Source organism: Montipora foliosa, chromosome 10, assembly GCF_036669935.1.
Source record: "Montipora foliosa isolate CH-2021 chromosome 10, ASM3666993v2, whole genome shotgun sequence".
NCBI lineage: Eukaryota > Metazoa > Cnidaria > Anthozoa > Scleractinia > Acroporidae > Montipora > Montipora foliosa.
Window position 1 is genome coordinate 10,425,311 of NC_090878.1, and position 15,000 is coordinate 10,440,310.

Below are 15,000 nucleotides of genomic sequence, written 5' to 3' on the forward strand. Positions count from 1 at the left end.
TGGGCAGAAAAATTAATTTTTTTCAGGATGTCGACTGCCTTAGGACAAGTGACTACTTCCAATAAAATTGCTATAAATATGTTCTAGCGGTAATAAAGTGACTAATTTTGTTCCACAAGCTATTTTGAGTAAGATACGACGAGATGTTTTGAAAACTCTTCGATTTTCTGTTTTCCGCGGACTTCATGCGCCAAAAGTGGCAAACGAACAACATGGAAGTCTTCATATAAATCTTCAATCTGGGAAAACAAAAAAAAAAAAAACATATGATATGAGCTCACATGAAAAAAAGGTTAAAAAAAGGCAATCTGTGTACTTTGATCCAAACTGTTGCTTCCCACATGGGTATAATTGGGAGTTTAAGAAACCACGACGGCTACGGGGACCAAAACGTCACTTCAAAATATACGTTGGAGCTATTCTAAGTATTTCGGGATTATTCAATCTTGTTTACATTCTACAATATGTGCGAAGTGTCCTATCACTGGACTGGTACGGACGGATTTGAAGTAAAGAGCGAGACTTAAAGATCACTGCAGTTTGTCCACGTTGTCGTCAAAATCTTAAATTTGGTCATTTCACGTAGTAGTTTTGACGAGTACGCGAGAGAAAAAAATTTTCAAAAAAGCATGCAGCACGTGCAGCACGATCATTTTGGTTCTTTTAACCAATAATATTACTGCTTTTTGGCGTTGACGACGCCGTAGCCGTTGTCGTTTGTTAAACTCCCTAATGACGAGAAGATAGCGACTAACTCGGCTACGAGCTCGGTAACCCTGCAATGGATAACCATTCTGTCCAGGGTGAGAGTAACAATTCTTTTAATTAGCAGCTGTTACACACTACTCAGTTCACATGAGAATGAGCTCTAGCTACGACTGTATAGCTGGACCATCTATACAAACGTCAATTTTTAAGGTGGCTCAAACCAGTCTCAATAATTTCAAGAGATTGTTTTATTACAAGGATTGACTCCACAATGGTCTGTCACGTAGCGGCGATGTTGTCCGTGATAACATATAAAACACAAATTATTGCTAAATACATTAGATGCTCTCCATATTGTGACATAAGAGATAGTTATAGGTTATCATGGCAACAGGAGAGCCACCTTTAACTGTTGTTTCACGTGTCACCACAAAATACATACATGTATTACTGTTTGGTAAACACAATTGGGAACTTAAGTACGCGAAAATTTTGAGACACGAACGGCAACCGATAGTGAGCTGTTTTCCCTTTTAACTTGTCTTCACAAAACACACATTTACATTTGCTACATGTAAGTATCTTTCCTCCATTAGAGATCTGGGATTCGAAATGTTCTCTCCCGGTTTACACACGCATCTCAAAAAACGTCATGTGCTTAATATAAGCTACCTAATGTTATATAAACTGAGACAATCTTTCTAAATAACACTCAAACCCAGCCAATCACGAAATTCGTTTCAAAACTCAACTGAAAACTTCTGACTGCATGTACGTACCTGCTCAAGATACTTGGTTTGTACCCTTGCTCTTGCTTGGCATAAACTGCATGCCGTACCTAAAGACGCACACACAAAGACATCGAAAAATCAGAAAAATGACCTAATCAGACAAAACAAAATAATATATGCAAAAGAGTCTTTTGTGGAGAACTCTAGAAATTCTCCTCTCTCCTTGAAGAAAGAAAGGCTTTGTTTTAGAGGGGGAGTACACTAATAGCTATGGAACTAGTTTGAACACTAGCCTACATGTAGCCCGTACCCTCCCTCCCTCCTCCCACTTTTCTTTCGGGGGGAGGGTACGGCTACATGTTGGCTACTACATGTAGTTCACAGGCACACCACTTCAATAATCTGAAAGTAATAAAGACTTAGTAATAAGTCAAAAAGAACATAAAATGGTCAAAGATCCCTGAGCTGCACAGGGAACCAACTGGCTGGCTATTAACAATGCGTGCTGGCCTTGAACTTCGGTCTTTCAAAAGATATATCCAGCCATAGTTAAAGGAGGGAGGGATTTGATTAAAGGCGCAACCAAACACATGCCCAACACCCTAAACATGTTGATAACTGCTTAAAACCTTACCTTTTTGTTTTTCTGGGAAAACAAGTTGATTGACAATTATATTATGTGTGTCTATTTCTGCTTTGGTGAGCTCTTGGACTAGTCTTTCTGTCTCATAAAGGGACAGAAACTCTGCTATGCATACACATACAAATGTTGTATGGTCCTGAAAAAGAGAAAAAAAAGCAAACTAATGAGTTGATTCGAAATTTTCAGAACCAGGAGTTGTGACTACAAGCGAACAGCTTGTACAGTATACATGTACGACCAGTTGTGTGACTGTTTGAAGCTCAGGCCTTTGAAGCTAACCGGTAGATAATTAAAAACAGTACTATTCACCAGAGGGGAGGTGGCTAGCCAGGGTGGATATTTACCGAGCGGTGAAGCGGTGTGGTAAATATCCACCACAAGCCACTGACAATAAGGTGAATTGTAGTTGTTTGACATGTAGTATAATACAGTATTATTATACTAAAATAGTGAGGTAATATAGCACAAAAGGATGAATAGCACTATCCATCCTTCAAGCAGTTGTGAACCATTTACTCTCCTGATCTTTTAATAGCTTTGTCCTTTCATTAAGAGTATGTACAAAGATTATCACCACTATAGTGTGTATAGTTCAGTGTCCTGACACTTACCGGATTTTTAAACTGTTCACTGACTTGTCGTATAACTGGTAAGGTGTCTTCTAGTTTATTGGCCATATAATCCGCATTTAAGTCTTGCATTCCAAACATTGAGCCAAACTGACAAATAAAAAAAGTAACGGTATTTTATTATTATTTTAAATTTACTGACAAAACTGTGCTGATAGCAAATACCAAGAATAATATTACTGATGTACAACGTATAATGTATTGATGGCAATATGTGACCTTATTTAGGACAAGGGGGATTAAGGTGAATAACAAAAAAACGCGTTTTCTATCGTTTTAAACGCAAACGCGTTAAAACACCGTTTAAACGCATTTAAACAACGTTTAAACGCGAAAAAAACGCGTGCGTAAGATTTCATGTCGGAAAAGCTTTACACAAACGACGCGTTTAAACGCTGTTAATTTACCTCAAGTGAGCGCATAATTAAATGGCTGCTTGCTATAATATTATTATTGGGTGTCATCTGGGGTTAACTGTGATTTATTTAAACAGTGCAGCTCGACAAACCATCGAAATCTTGATTGTTTTAGTCGCTGCAAGTACTCGGAAAAGAGAAGAAATGCGAATTAGTCCAACCTAAACATGCCTAAATTGGCGGCGTTCTCTGAGGAAAAAACAAAACACTCACTTAGCGACTCTAACGGTAAATCATGAGCATAAACAATAGAAATTTGTTTCAAATGAAGTGAGGAATGTACAAATGAATTTTCAAGATGGTGTTAAGCACAAGTTTGCTTTGATGTGTACCCTGTGATTAGCGAGGGTCGTCAGTAGGTTTCTCTTGTCATGTGCGATCCTGTTTTAGAAATGTACAACAGAACGTTGATTGTTGAATGCTGTTCATGTTGGTCTTAGTAGAGTCGCAAACACTTATAAATCAATCAAATAAAATTCTGCATTGGGGTTACCAGCTGAGGCATTCTTCACATGCAAAACTTACTACCATTTTTCCTTTATTCATGTTTGATCAAGGCAGTTGACATAGCGGCTGTCTTCCGACTCTGAGCGACGACCCCGGCGACGACCAAGGCCCAAGTAACCGAACGAAGATAAAACAACTCGTACCATCATGACAGGGCTCAACTAAAGCTGCATTTAAGTGTTACGTTCAAGCCATTAGAAAAGAAATTGATCGACGACTTGCTGTTTACCGCTCAAAAGAAATAAACTGATCCACATATTTGTCGCGATCAGTCACGCAACCTTCCGAAATTTTAGACTTTTTGGTCATTTAGTACTTGTCAAAAGGAGACATCAGTTTGTTTAATTTCCTGTTTGTTTATGATTTGCGATAATGAAAAGGGGTTGAATAGGCAGATAGTGAAGCGCCAAGACACAAGCACGATAACTTGCAACAATATGATAGCGCTTTCAATTAAACCTCTGAAATAACAAAAAAAGCAAAGCTCTGAAAGAAATGGATCATACTTCTCTGAACCCATCCAACCTTCCCGAAACATTCGCGGGTAATTTGCATTTGGCAGAGGAAACCTATTTCATGAGCGAACGAGAGCAGATATATTCAGCGTCTTCGGCCAAAGCTTCAACTTCGAGCCATTAATCACACCGGAAGGTACCGGTCATAAAGATAGCGAAAAACGGCTCTTGCTTTCGTTAAATCGTTCGCTACTTCTCTCACAGTCCCACAATAATTATATTATTATAGCGACAACTGAAAGAATCCGTAACAAATAAATTAAGACTATCCGATGGAAAGCCTGTTCGTGAACACCAAGGAAGTTCCGAAAAAATCAATTCGCTGATCAGAAAAACCGGTAAATACTTGCGATACTACCAAATGTTCGCGAATCTAAAAACGTTCCCAGTTTCACTGAATCGCTCCCTACTTCTCTCGCAACTGGATATTTAGGTTTCTGTTTCCCCACGATAACAGTAGAGAGAATTACACAACCCAGAAGTATTTGGTCAAGTCAATGCGATGTTTACTTTGTCACATTTCGATGAAATGTTTATGTGATTCGCTCATTCTTTGAATTACGTCCTTCTGAAGGTGGTTAAATGTTGACAGCCTGTTTTCTGTAATTTCTATTTTCTCGAGGCATTATCAATAATGGTACAAACAATCCAATTTTTTCGTCGCTATGGGGCGAAAACCTGATTTTTCAGTTGCTGCGGGGCGAGCGTCACGACATCGTGACCAGTCTACTCGAGTGATAACATATGACACATCCCGAAGGCTAGCGGCGTCATCACTTCGATTTCATTCTGGCGACGTGCTCTTTTTGTCGCCAAAAATTCCGAAGAGGAAAACACGAAGGAGGAGAATGTGAAAATTTTAAAGAGTTTAAAAATATTAAAACAAGCTTGAGACAAATGATTGACCAGCCTCTTGGTGAAACCTGATGCGCTAATGGAAACATTTTTGAAGCGTCGTTCAGTGGTTCGCGTTTCTTTGAGCAATATCGTTGGCTCTTGTCTGCAGAATCCGTAGGCTCAAATGCGACGGCTTGCTCCATTCTTAGGAAGACTCGAAAACCGAATCTTCTTTCCTGCGTGTGCTAATTGTCTGGTTGCCGTTGTTGATAGCACGAGATTCGTGCACTGCAAGTGGGCTAAAGTCGGTGCGCATGAGGCGCTCACAGAAAAAAGGATAGTAAATTATTATAGACGGAATGTGATTCTTACTGCAATGTAAAAAGGAAAGGCTAAAGGTAAGTTTGCTGATGAATTGATCATTTTGACACAGTGGGTTGGAAGACATGCACTCTAATCTCCGCATTTCATATTATAGAACAGGTAATTTATTCATTCAAATACAACTAAATTAGCGTACTTTTCAGCATACGAAATGCAGTAATTGAAGCGCAACAGAGCCGTTTGTTTAAACGCGTTAAAAATCTGTTTAAACGCACAAAAAATGCGTTTCCACGCGTTTCGACGAACGCGATTAAACGCGTTAAAACGTTGTTTTCTAAATTCACCTTAATCCCCCTTTTCCCAAATAGGGTCACATATTATTGTTAAATGTATCATAATACCTATTATAGAATGACTCAATTAATAAATTAGATGATTTGCACTGTTAGGCCATAAGCACTTTAATTTTTAGAATGGTTATCACTGACATTAACAAAATGCATCATTCTGTTCAGTACATGTAATTGACCGTGGTAAGAACAAAAAAGTGTCACTGATGTTCTTACCACAAAAAGTCATTATTTTTGACACAGCCAGGAGTGATACAAGTTTTAAATTAATAGTCTGGAGTGATTGATTAACAAACTCATTTCTGTGCTTTACACTTCAAAATGGTAGAAACCAACCAACATTGATATTACCTAATATACATCTAAACCATGCACCTGTGAAATAAATGGTCCGAAACTGTTCTTGAGGGTTAGAATTTTTCCAAGAGATTTCTCAATAATGGATGGAAAGGCAAGCAGTCTGAGTGTATGGCCAGTTGGCGCTGTGTCAAATACAACAACACTGAAGTCCATCGTATTAACCAGCCTGTCAAGAAGAAAAAAAAAGGTTCTATCAGAAAACTTGATAAATGGATGATGTTTTGAGTGCTAGCCCTTTTCAGTTGAGAGCGAATTATTCATTAATTATTCATGTGACCTTGTAGCTCAGTCAGTACGGCAGCACTATCTAAGCCAAAGGTCGTGGGTTCAATTCCCACCCTGGTCAGAGTTTTTCTCTGTCCTTGTGTGGGCCCATTTCCATTAGTAGGGCTAACACTCACATGGTTCAATATGGGTAGAAAACTAGCACTTCACATTACACTCTAATCAGATTAGTCTATTGAAATATGACTGCTACACGGCCAACGTTTGCAAAAACGACTAATCCTTCCTTGTGCTTGTACGTGCTCATTGCCGTGACTTTAAATTTAACATCTTCAGTTCCCACAGCTCCTGTCTGACCTTGTACATGTAGCTCAGTCAGTAGAGCAGCGGTGATCTAACCCGAAGGACGTGGGTTCAATTCCCATCCTGGTCAGAGTTTTTCTCTGTCCTTTTGTGGGCCCATTTCCATTAGTAGGGCTAACGCTCACATGGGTCATATGGGGTACAAAACTAGCACTTCACATTACATTCTAATCAGTTAATTCTGTTGAAATATATTGCTACACGGCCAATGTTTGTGAAAACATAACCCTTTCTTGTTTATTATTATTACTAGATTGATTGAAGTAAAGTGGTTGCACAAATTTTCCCTGAATTGTTTATCAGAGATAGTGCACTGACAAGTTCTTGCTCCAGCACTCACTGACAGGTCCCTCACCACTGTAGCCAGCATTTAATTCTATACATTCTATCCAGTTTGTTGGATCCACATACAGTACAATGTATATGTTCTTGTTAACTTTTTCTTGGGTTAAATTAAATTGTTTCAAACAAGCTTGTTTTTCACTTTCCTCTTTTTCGGATTATAATAATGTATAATATAAATGAAACAAAATAGGAAAGTAAAAATCAAACCACTCTAAAAACTTTTTATCCAAGAAAAAATCTTAACTACAACATGTACATACGAACAATACATACATGTAATTACATGTACCCACTCAGTTCAACCAGGGTATTTTCTCCAGGTACAGAATCCATCGGCAAAACTCTTGGTTGATTTGAGTCAAGTGAATTTAGTAAAATAAGGACCGTGCAATTTTATTGATCTGGGCACTGACAAGTAAATAATCTTGCGTCAACCAGAGTATTCAATGCAGGAGGCACTTGTTTGGGGTTAAATTAACAAAAGAATGCATGGACAGGGACATGAAGGAAACCCTTGACCAAGAAAAAGATGTAACAGTCTAGATACAAAAATGTTTTTCACAAGTCAAGAGTGATGTCAGGAAAATACACCTGACCTATATATCTAGTAGACATACCGCATGACTTCAGCAAAACTCATGGCTTCATCAATTCCTGGAAAAGCTCCTAGAAGTTCCTTCACCATCTTTTTTCCCATGGACATCACATCTGTGGGAATGGATGAATGAAAGAATGAGTGAGTAAGTGAGGATCAGTGAGTGAATGAATAAATGAATAAACATACATGTACTTATTTACATATAATTTTAAGACTACATGTATCCCTAAAACAATAAGGATGAAATCAGCTGACATGAGTCCAATCAATGGACAGACAAATAAACAGACAGATAATGTAATGAATGAGTGAAAGAAAGAATGAATGGATGGATGAATTGATAAACCCATTGACATCTGAATCACCCCTGTTAATGTTTCAAAAAAATATGTTTATATTTATTTGATTCAGTTTTCATAAAATAATTAATTTCATTGGTGCATTGATAAACCTATTTGGGTACCCTTGATCAGGCTTGAATAGACTGTTTACAGTCTATTCAAGCTACAATGAAGTGGTTCTAACTGTTCTTTCTACACCCTCCATTGACTTTTAACAATGTAATTAAAATTGAGTGTAAAAGCTCTTGGCTTTTTGACCTGAACGAGGGTTGTAGTCAAGCTGCAAAGACTGCCATTCATGGGTCGGAGCATTTGGCACTAGACATTCGTTAATGGACAGGTGTGACTGCTGATCTTACCATTATTGAACACTTACACTCATTGTTGTGGTGACATACCTGGCTCATCAAAAATATCATCTGGCAAATGCGAAAAACCAACATTAGGATCTATTTCCTGTTAGAAAAAGGGGGATAAAAAAAATCACACATCTATCTTTGATAAATTTCCCTTACATTAGCCTTCCAAATTATTTAACATGTACATAAATAATACATGTATGCTAGAAGAAAACAAAGCACTAGACCTGGTACATTCACATACATGTATGCCACACAATTTCAAAAAGTTCTCTTCTCATTCCAGTACTTAGCTTGCTAGAGGATCTATAATAGCTACTGTATCAGCAAATGAACGTAAAGGGCATTACTACATGTAAACCACGAAACAGCAAAGCAAAACACCAAGACTTGGTGTCACATGTACAACCCCACCATACAATACTAACCAACAAAGCTTGGATTTGGGATTGTTAAGGGCACATTCGTTTGGGACTATTCCAGTAATTCTTATTACGGTTTACGAATAACAGAATACATGGAATACCAATTTCCAAAAGAAAGCATCTGCCAAATTGGTTCCAAAAGAACACGATTACCGTCTATTCAGAGTATTCCTTTTCCGGAATAGTCCCAAAAGAATGCGCCCTAAATGTCACTTCAGGAATTAGGCCTAACATGTTATTGCTCCTAATCTCAATTTTAATCCGAATCCTAGTCTTAATCTCATTAAATTAGAAGCAATAATGTTTTAGACCTAATTAGGCCTAATTACTGCTGTAGGCCTAAAACGATTTTTAATCTGAAAATCCAACCTTTATTGGTAAGTATTCAATGTATGGTGGGGGCATACATGGTGTTTTGTTATGCAGCGTTTCGCCATTTTGGTGTTTTGCTGTGTCAAGGGCGTAGCTAGGGGGGTCCTGGGGTGCCCGTGAACCCCCCCCCCCCCACTCCTTTGTAAGCCGTTTTTTACTCAAACTACCTACAATATTCAGGTTGCGAAAACGCGAGTACCCTCTGTTTGACACACTGTGACCCCCCCCTTTGAAAAATCCTGGCTATGCCCATGTGTGTCATGGTTTAGTGATGTCCCAATATGCTGTTTTTCATAATACATGCATTTAATAAAGCAGCAGGTGTAAATGTAATGTACACATACAGGTTGAGTCAAAGAGTCAATTACATGTATAACAACAATGATTATGTGTATTGAGTGGATTCCTTTCATCACACAGATATCAATGTCAAATTTCATTGTGCATTACTGTACCGGGTAATACTACTGAAGTTTTTACTTGTTTTGATCAGTATTGGTATAGCAATGTTAGCTTTTCATTAATTTGCACTTACATCTATGATTCGTACATGTATGCAGGCACGGATCCAGGATTTTGAAATGGGGGGGTGAATTTTTGTAATAATGTAATAGAACCAAAGCCTGGTTGAGGTGTTTGAGGTCTGTGCAAGAAGAGGGGGGGAGCTCAGAAAAAGGGGGCGGGGTGAGAATTCACCCATTTCACCTCCCCTGGATCCACGCCTGGTATGATTCACACTTAACAATTAATAATTAATAGTATAAATACACAGGTGATTATTTCAAAAAAGAGAAAAAAAAAACATTTCAAATCGAAATCATCTTCACTTACAGTGGCAAAACGACCACTGGCAGCCATTTTGTCCGTCGAGGTGATTATCGGCTCATAATCCGAGATAGCGAGCCAATGAGAGTGCGCGATTTTGTATAATCATCTGTGTATTTATACTAATATTTTGTTATTCAAATAAGCTCTTCTTTTTCTTTGTTTAAAATTTAATATAAAACTTATAGACATACAAAACGGGAATTAATTTATTAACTGCCCTCAAATAACACATTAGCTTACCATAGCATACAGATTGTTGCAGCCTTTTACTTCGGTTGGAATATTACTAAATTTCTGGTCAAACGCATCTGATATGTTGTGAGCAGGATCTGTAGAAATTATTAGAACTCGTTCTCTCCTTTTGGCAAGTTGTAAGGCAATACTGCAACTAAGGAAAATAAAACTGAAAAGATAAACAAGCAAGCAAACAAACAAACAAACAAACCAAAGAATGTCAATTCAATAGGTGGTCACCTGTATTGGCTGATGATTACTATTTTAAGCTTATGAGTACAAGTATTCATGACAATCTTTCTTAAGAACAATAAATTATTTTAATTAATTTAATTACTCTTATTAAACTCTACTGTAACCCTGTTTTATCTTGTAAAGGATACTGAGCAGCTGATCAGATGTACATGTAAATATGTTAATAATAATAATAATAATAATAATAATAATAATAATAATAATAAATTGACAAGAACGCTTAGGAACATGACTGAACGTGAAAGATCGCACACGCTACATGTAAATACTTGACTTTAAGGGAGCTTTGACAATAGCCTATTTCCGAGTTGCTGCATGCCTCAGTTTCAAAGTGAGTCCTGGTGCACAACCATTGAAATGGAAATGAGTTGCGTATTCTTGTGCAAATCAAACTCATTTCCCTTTCAATAGTTGAGCACCAAGCCTCACTTCGATACCGAGACAAACAGCAACTCGGACTTAGCTTTCTCTCTCATTTCCTCAGTGTTAAATTTGAGTGAAGTGTACATAATAAACATTTTAAAATAGACAGACTGACTCAACGTTAAAAATGAAAAAAAAAACAAAAAGGCCCGTAGTGATTGAAAAGTCAACATGCTATACGCTGGCCGATATCAAAATAAATTTTCCAGATTATGTACTAAGCTTATATTGCGAAATTATTGTAAGAGTCTTATTTTTCTAAACGTCTTCTAAAAATTTACCAGAGCTACTCGACCACTCACCTACAAGTTGTCTTTCCAACACCTCCCTTCCCACCGACAAAAACCCAACGTAAGGATTCCTGATCGATGATATTTTGAATATTTGGTTCTAGAGGTTCAAAATCGTCTACGTTAGAGGTCGCCATCTTGAATTTGGATGACGACAAGATGAACTGGAATGAGAAAAAAGGGATACCGCAGACCATAAAACTATAGGCGCATTGCATAAAATTCAATATGGCGGACAAGGAAGAACTTTTTGTCAAAAAAAGAATCCCTCATTTAAGAGGTTCAAGTAAATGATATAATTCATTTAACTACATTTTACAATGTGTGGAATTTGCTTCTGTCTATACACAGACACCGAAGTTTCAAGGAGTTATTTTCAGGTTCGAGAATCGAAGTCTCTTAAATCTTGATTTAAAATGTCAAGCAGTGATCGGGTTAATTTTCTGTATTTTTATGACGTTGCGTTGCGTATTGAAAGCGAAAATTCACTCATTTCAGGCTTTGTCAGATTCTATACTTCCTTATATCGCGCGAAGAGGACCAGATCGCCGAGGAATTAAAGAGCTTTGTCTTAAAAATGATCAAAGAACAGTTTGTTTGACCTTGACAAGTACGGTTCTTCATTTAAGAGGCAAGATGACTCCCCAGCCTTTGATCGATGAGTTTGGGAACATTTTGTGTTGGAATGGAGAAATATTTGGTGGAATTAAGGTAACGTGATCATAATATTAGTGCTCAGCCAAATGTGCTCAGTTTTATTTGTGTGTAGTCGATCCATTTCCTTGCGAGAAGAGGTCTGAGTCTTTTCTTTGGGTTCGCAGGGCTGACGTGTACGGGACCTCTTCCATGAGTCGAAACTCACTGTGTTGATCATGTGCATGTTATTTTATGTGTCTTGTGTTATTTATAAGTTTGAGCAGGTTGAAATTTTGGCAGCTATTCAGCTGATGTGGACCTGCTATACCCACCCACCCATGTACTCACAGAGGACAGCCACAACACCGGGAACTTCATCCCCCACTCTTCTTGAATAGTGTGTGGGTTCTTTAACATCTCCCAGGGAACTAATGAACATGGAAGATATTTGTGAGACGGTGCTTACGGTTTATAGTCCTTGGGCCGGTTGCTCGAAGCCCAGTTACACTAACCGTCAGTTAAGAGTTATCAAAACCAATAGGTTTCCATGGTATTTAACGCTGGTTAACGCTAACCATGCTTTGAGCAACCCGGGCCTTATCTGAGAAGACTTGAAAGTCTAACCATTTGCGGATGTAATTACGAAGGCAGCCCTTTCTCCTCAGTTATTTAAAGACCCTGAGTGTTGGTCTGGCCGCAGTCTAACTCACGACCTCCCGCACTGCAACCCGATGCTCAACCAACTGAGCCACCAGTGACTGGTGCAGTGGTTACTTAGCAACTGAATCCTTACATAATACTCCATGTTGTGTGGGCTCGGTCTTAACAACAGCAGAATTACTCTAAAGGAATGCACGGGACACAGTGGTCTCAAATCACTGTCAGTGAACATACATGTACTGTACATGTATCATAGGGTATGCGGTCCAAGGTTGTGGATGGCGGTTGGGTTAAAGTGAGTTTCGACTCGTGACAGAGGTAGAGTCTTTCCTGTCCTCGTCGGGCCAGAAAAAGCAAAAAGAAAAGAGACATCTGCTAGCAGGGAATTGATCGATTTACACATATGATCTCCTTTTAGGTAAAGAAAGAAGAAAACGACACTTCAGTTCTGATGAAAATTTTGTCGAGCCCTAGGTCGGATGTCACACACTCTGAGCACATCCTTTCCACAATGGCCAAGGTTCAAGGTCCATGGTCCCTTGTTTACTGGCAGGTAAAGAGACTGGCACGTTTGTATGAAAAAAAAAAACATCTCTATATATTACAGGATGGGATGACTTTATGAATAGTCTCTCTTCTGGAAACTATATTTATTGGTTGCATTCGTTCCCCCTTCCTACCTTCCTGTATGCACATGTACCTTCCTTCCTTTGTTCCCAAGTTCTGTCTTTCCATCCATTTGTCAGTCCTCCATCAGCCTGTTGTTTCTTTGGTCCATCTATCTGTCTGTCTGTTCGTCCGTTCATTCATCCAATCATCCTTCCTTCCATTCCTTTGTAGAACTACACCGTAAAAGAGGCAGGTCAACGACATCTGTGCCTGTATCTGTAACAATCATGACAACAACTTACTATCCTCACAACAGTTACTGCTAGGATACAAGAAAGATACACTGTACTGTATTATTGAAGTCTAGTCAGTCGATGACTCTGAGACTAACTTCATATAGTTGTTGATTAATAATCTCTTTGCCTCCTAAGATTGACACAGATTTTTGTGCTAAGTCACCAGATGGAAGGGGGATTAACTCCAAGGGAGCTAAAAGGTTAAGCCATTCAAATTATGGCACACATGCTGCTGATGATGCACATTAGTCATGCAGTTTTATTAACGATATACAGGAATGGTGTTTCATGTAGATCCATTTTTATGTGTTTTACCAGACAAAGTGAATTATTTTCATAATATTTTTGTTTTAGGCCACTGAGCAAAAGCTGTGGTTTGGCAGAGATTATTTTGGGCGACGGAGCATGTTATGGCATCTTCCCTCCAATCCAGATGATGTTCTAGCAGTAACATCTGTTGCTGAGAGAAACTGTGTGGCAAATGGTACAAATCTGGTAAATTCTTTTAGCTTGATAGTTCATCAACCCTCCTTTTTTTTATAACGTAGAATTAATGGGGACAGTTTTTCAGTGAGTGATTAACCCATTGACTCCCAGGGGTTCCCCATTGACGAGTAAAATCGTCTGGTGTTAGTAAAATACTGTCTGGCTGGTTTAGGCCGGTTTGGACGTCAAATGGTTAATATTAATGAATCGCTGTACATTTGAAAATTGGATGTGCCAATCCAAAATGCTTATAACGCTGTTAACAGTCTTTAGTGGTCAAATAAATAGATTTTGGCGGATTACTGTCCAACCTCGTTCCCAGGGTCTCTCTTTTCCGCCTCCATTGTCAACAACGACAATGGAGGCATAGAGGAGAGACCCTGGGAACGAGATTGGGACAACAGCAACGACTACGAGAACATTGCCAAGTCGCTCGGCATGGAAAGTGTGAGTGCAAATTTTTAAGAATAAAATTGGTGAGAAAGGTGTGGATATTTAGTGAGAAAATTGAAAATTCAACATCAGGTTCCTCGCGTTGTCCCGCAAAACCTCTAATTTGATCATTTCACGTCGTTGTCAAGACGACAACGGCAAAGAAATGTATCAAAATGTAAAACGCACGTGTAGGGCGTGCAGAACTATTGTTTTTGCTAATTAAAGCAGCCTACTGTTATGTGGCGTTCTCTTAAGGCCGGTTTACACGGTACGACTTGTCGGCCCGATTTTTGGTGGCGGCTTTGAAAAAAATCGGCCCGACATAAAAAATCTGTTGCAGTGCAACAGATTTTTTATGTCGGGCCGATTTTTTTCAAAGCCGCCGCCAAAAATCGGGCCGACAAGTCGCACCGTGTAAACCGGCCTTTACCCGTCGTCGTCGTTAGGGAGCTTAAGATTTTACGACGGTGACGGCAACAACAACGGCGCAAAACAATGATATCATTGGTTAAAAGAGCATAAATAATCGTGCTGCACGTGCAGCACGGATTTTAGGACGGATTCGTGCGGTACCTCTGCATAAGGACGACGTGAAATTACCAAATTTGAGGTTTTGACGACAACGTGAGCATGCAACAGAGAATCTTTCATTCTCTGTTTTGACTTTGTAACTGCTGGTATCAATTTATTTTTAGAATAACTGCGAAAGAATTATGATAAAGCAAAGAGATATTTTGAGGTGACGTTTTTGTTGAAGTCGCCGTCGTACAGCTTAAGGTCCCTAATCCCGACTGACTCAC

The 15,000-nt window shown here is 38.8% G+C and overlaps 2 protein-coding genes across 2 annotated transcripts in view; one reads left to right on the forward strand and one right to left on the reverse strand.

Annotated features, from left to right (window-relative positions):
• LOC137973163 (ATPase ASNA1 homolog) overlaps positions 1-13,128 on the reverse strand; it is a 14,310-nt gene extending 1,182 nt beyond the window's left edge. The window contains exons 1-10 of the mRNA XM_068819922.1: positions 13,075-13,128; positions 11,091-11,242; positions 10,117-10,264; positions 8,291-8,348; positions 7,571-7,661; positions 6,036-6,186; positions 2,694-2,801; positions 2,074-2,218; positions 1,488-1,546; positions 1-239 (exon numbers count right to left, since the gene is read on the reverse strand). The exon at positions 1-239 is cut by the window's left edge and continues 1,182 nt beyond it. Coding sequence (XP_068676023.1) covers positions 120-239; positions 1,488-1,546; positions 2,074-2,218; positions 2,694-2,801; positions 6,036-6,186; positions 7,571-7,661; positions 8,291-8,348; positions 10,117-10,264; positions 11,091-11,242; positions 13,075-13,113 — 1,071 coding nt within the window. The 5' untranslated portion in view covers positions 13,114-13,128 and the 3' untranslated portion in view covers positions 1-119. The remainder of the gene's footprint in view (positions 240-1,487; positions 1,547-2,073; positions 2,219-2,693; positions 2,802-6,035; positions 6,187-7,570; positions 7,662-8,290; positions 8,349-10,116; positions 10,265-11,090; positions 11,243-13,074) is intronic.
• Positions 11,290-15,000, forward strand: part of LOC137973162 (asparagine synthetase domain-containing protein 1-like) — a 17,252-nt gene continuing 13,541 nt past the window's right edge. Inside the window, exons 1-4 of the mRNA XM_068819921.1 lie at positions 11,290-11,458; positions 11,577-11,789; positions 12,793-12,927; positions 13,634-13,774. Coding sequence (XP_068676022.1) covers positions 11,399-11,458; positions 11,577-11,789; positions 12,793-12,927; positions 13,634-13,774 — 549 coding nt within the window. The 5' untranslated portion in view covers positions 11,290-11,398. The remainder of the gene's footprint in view (positions 11,459-11,576; positions 11,790-12,792; positions 12,928-13,633; positions 13,775-15,000) is intronic.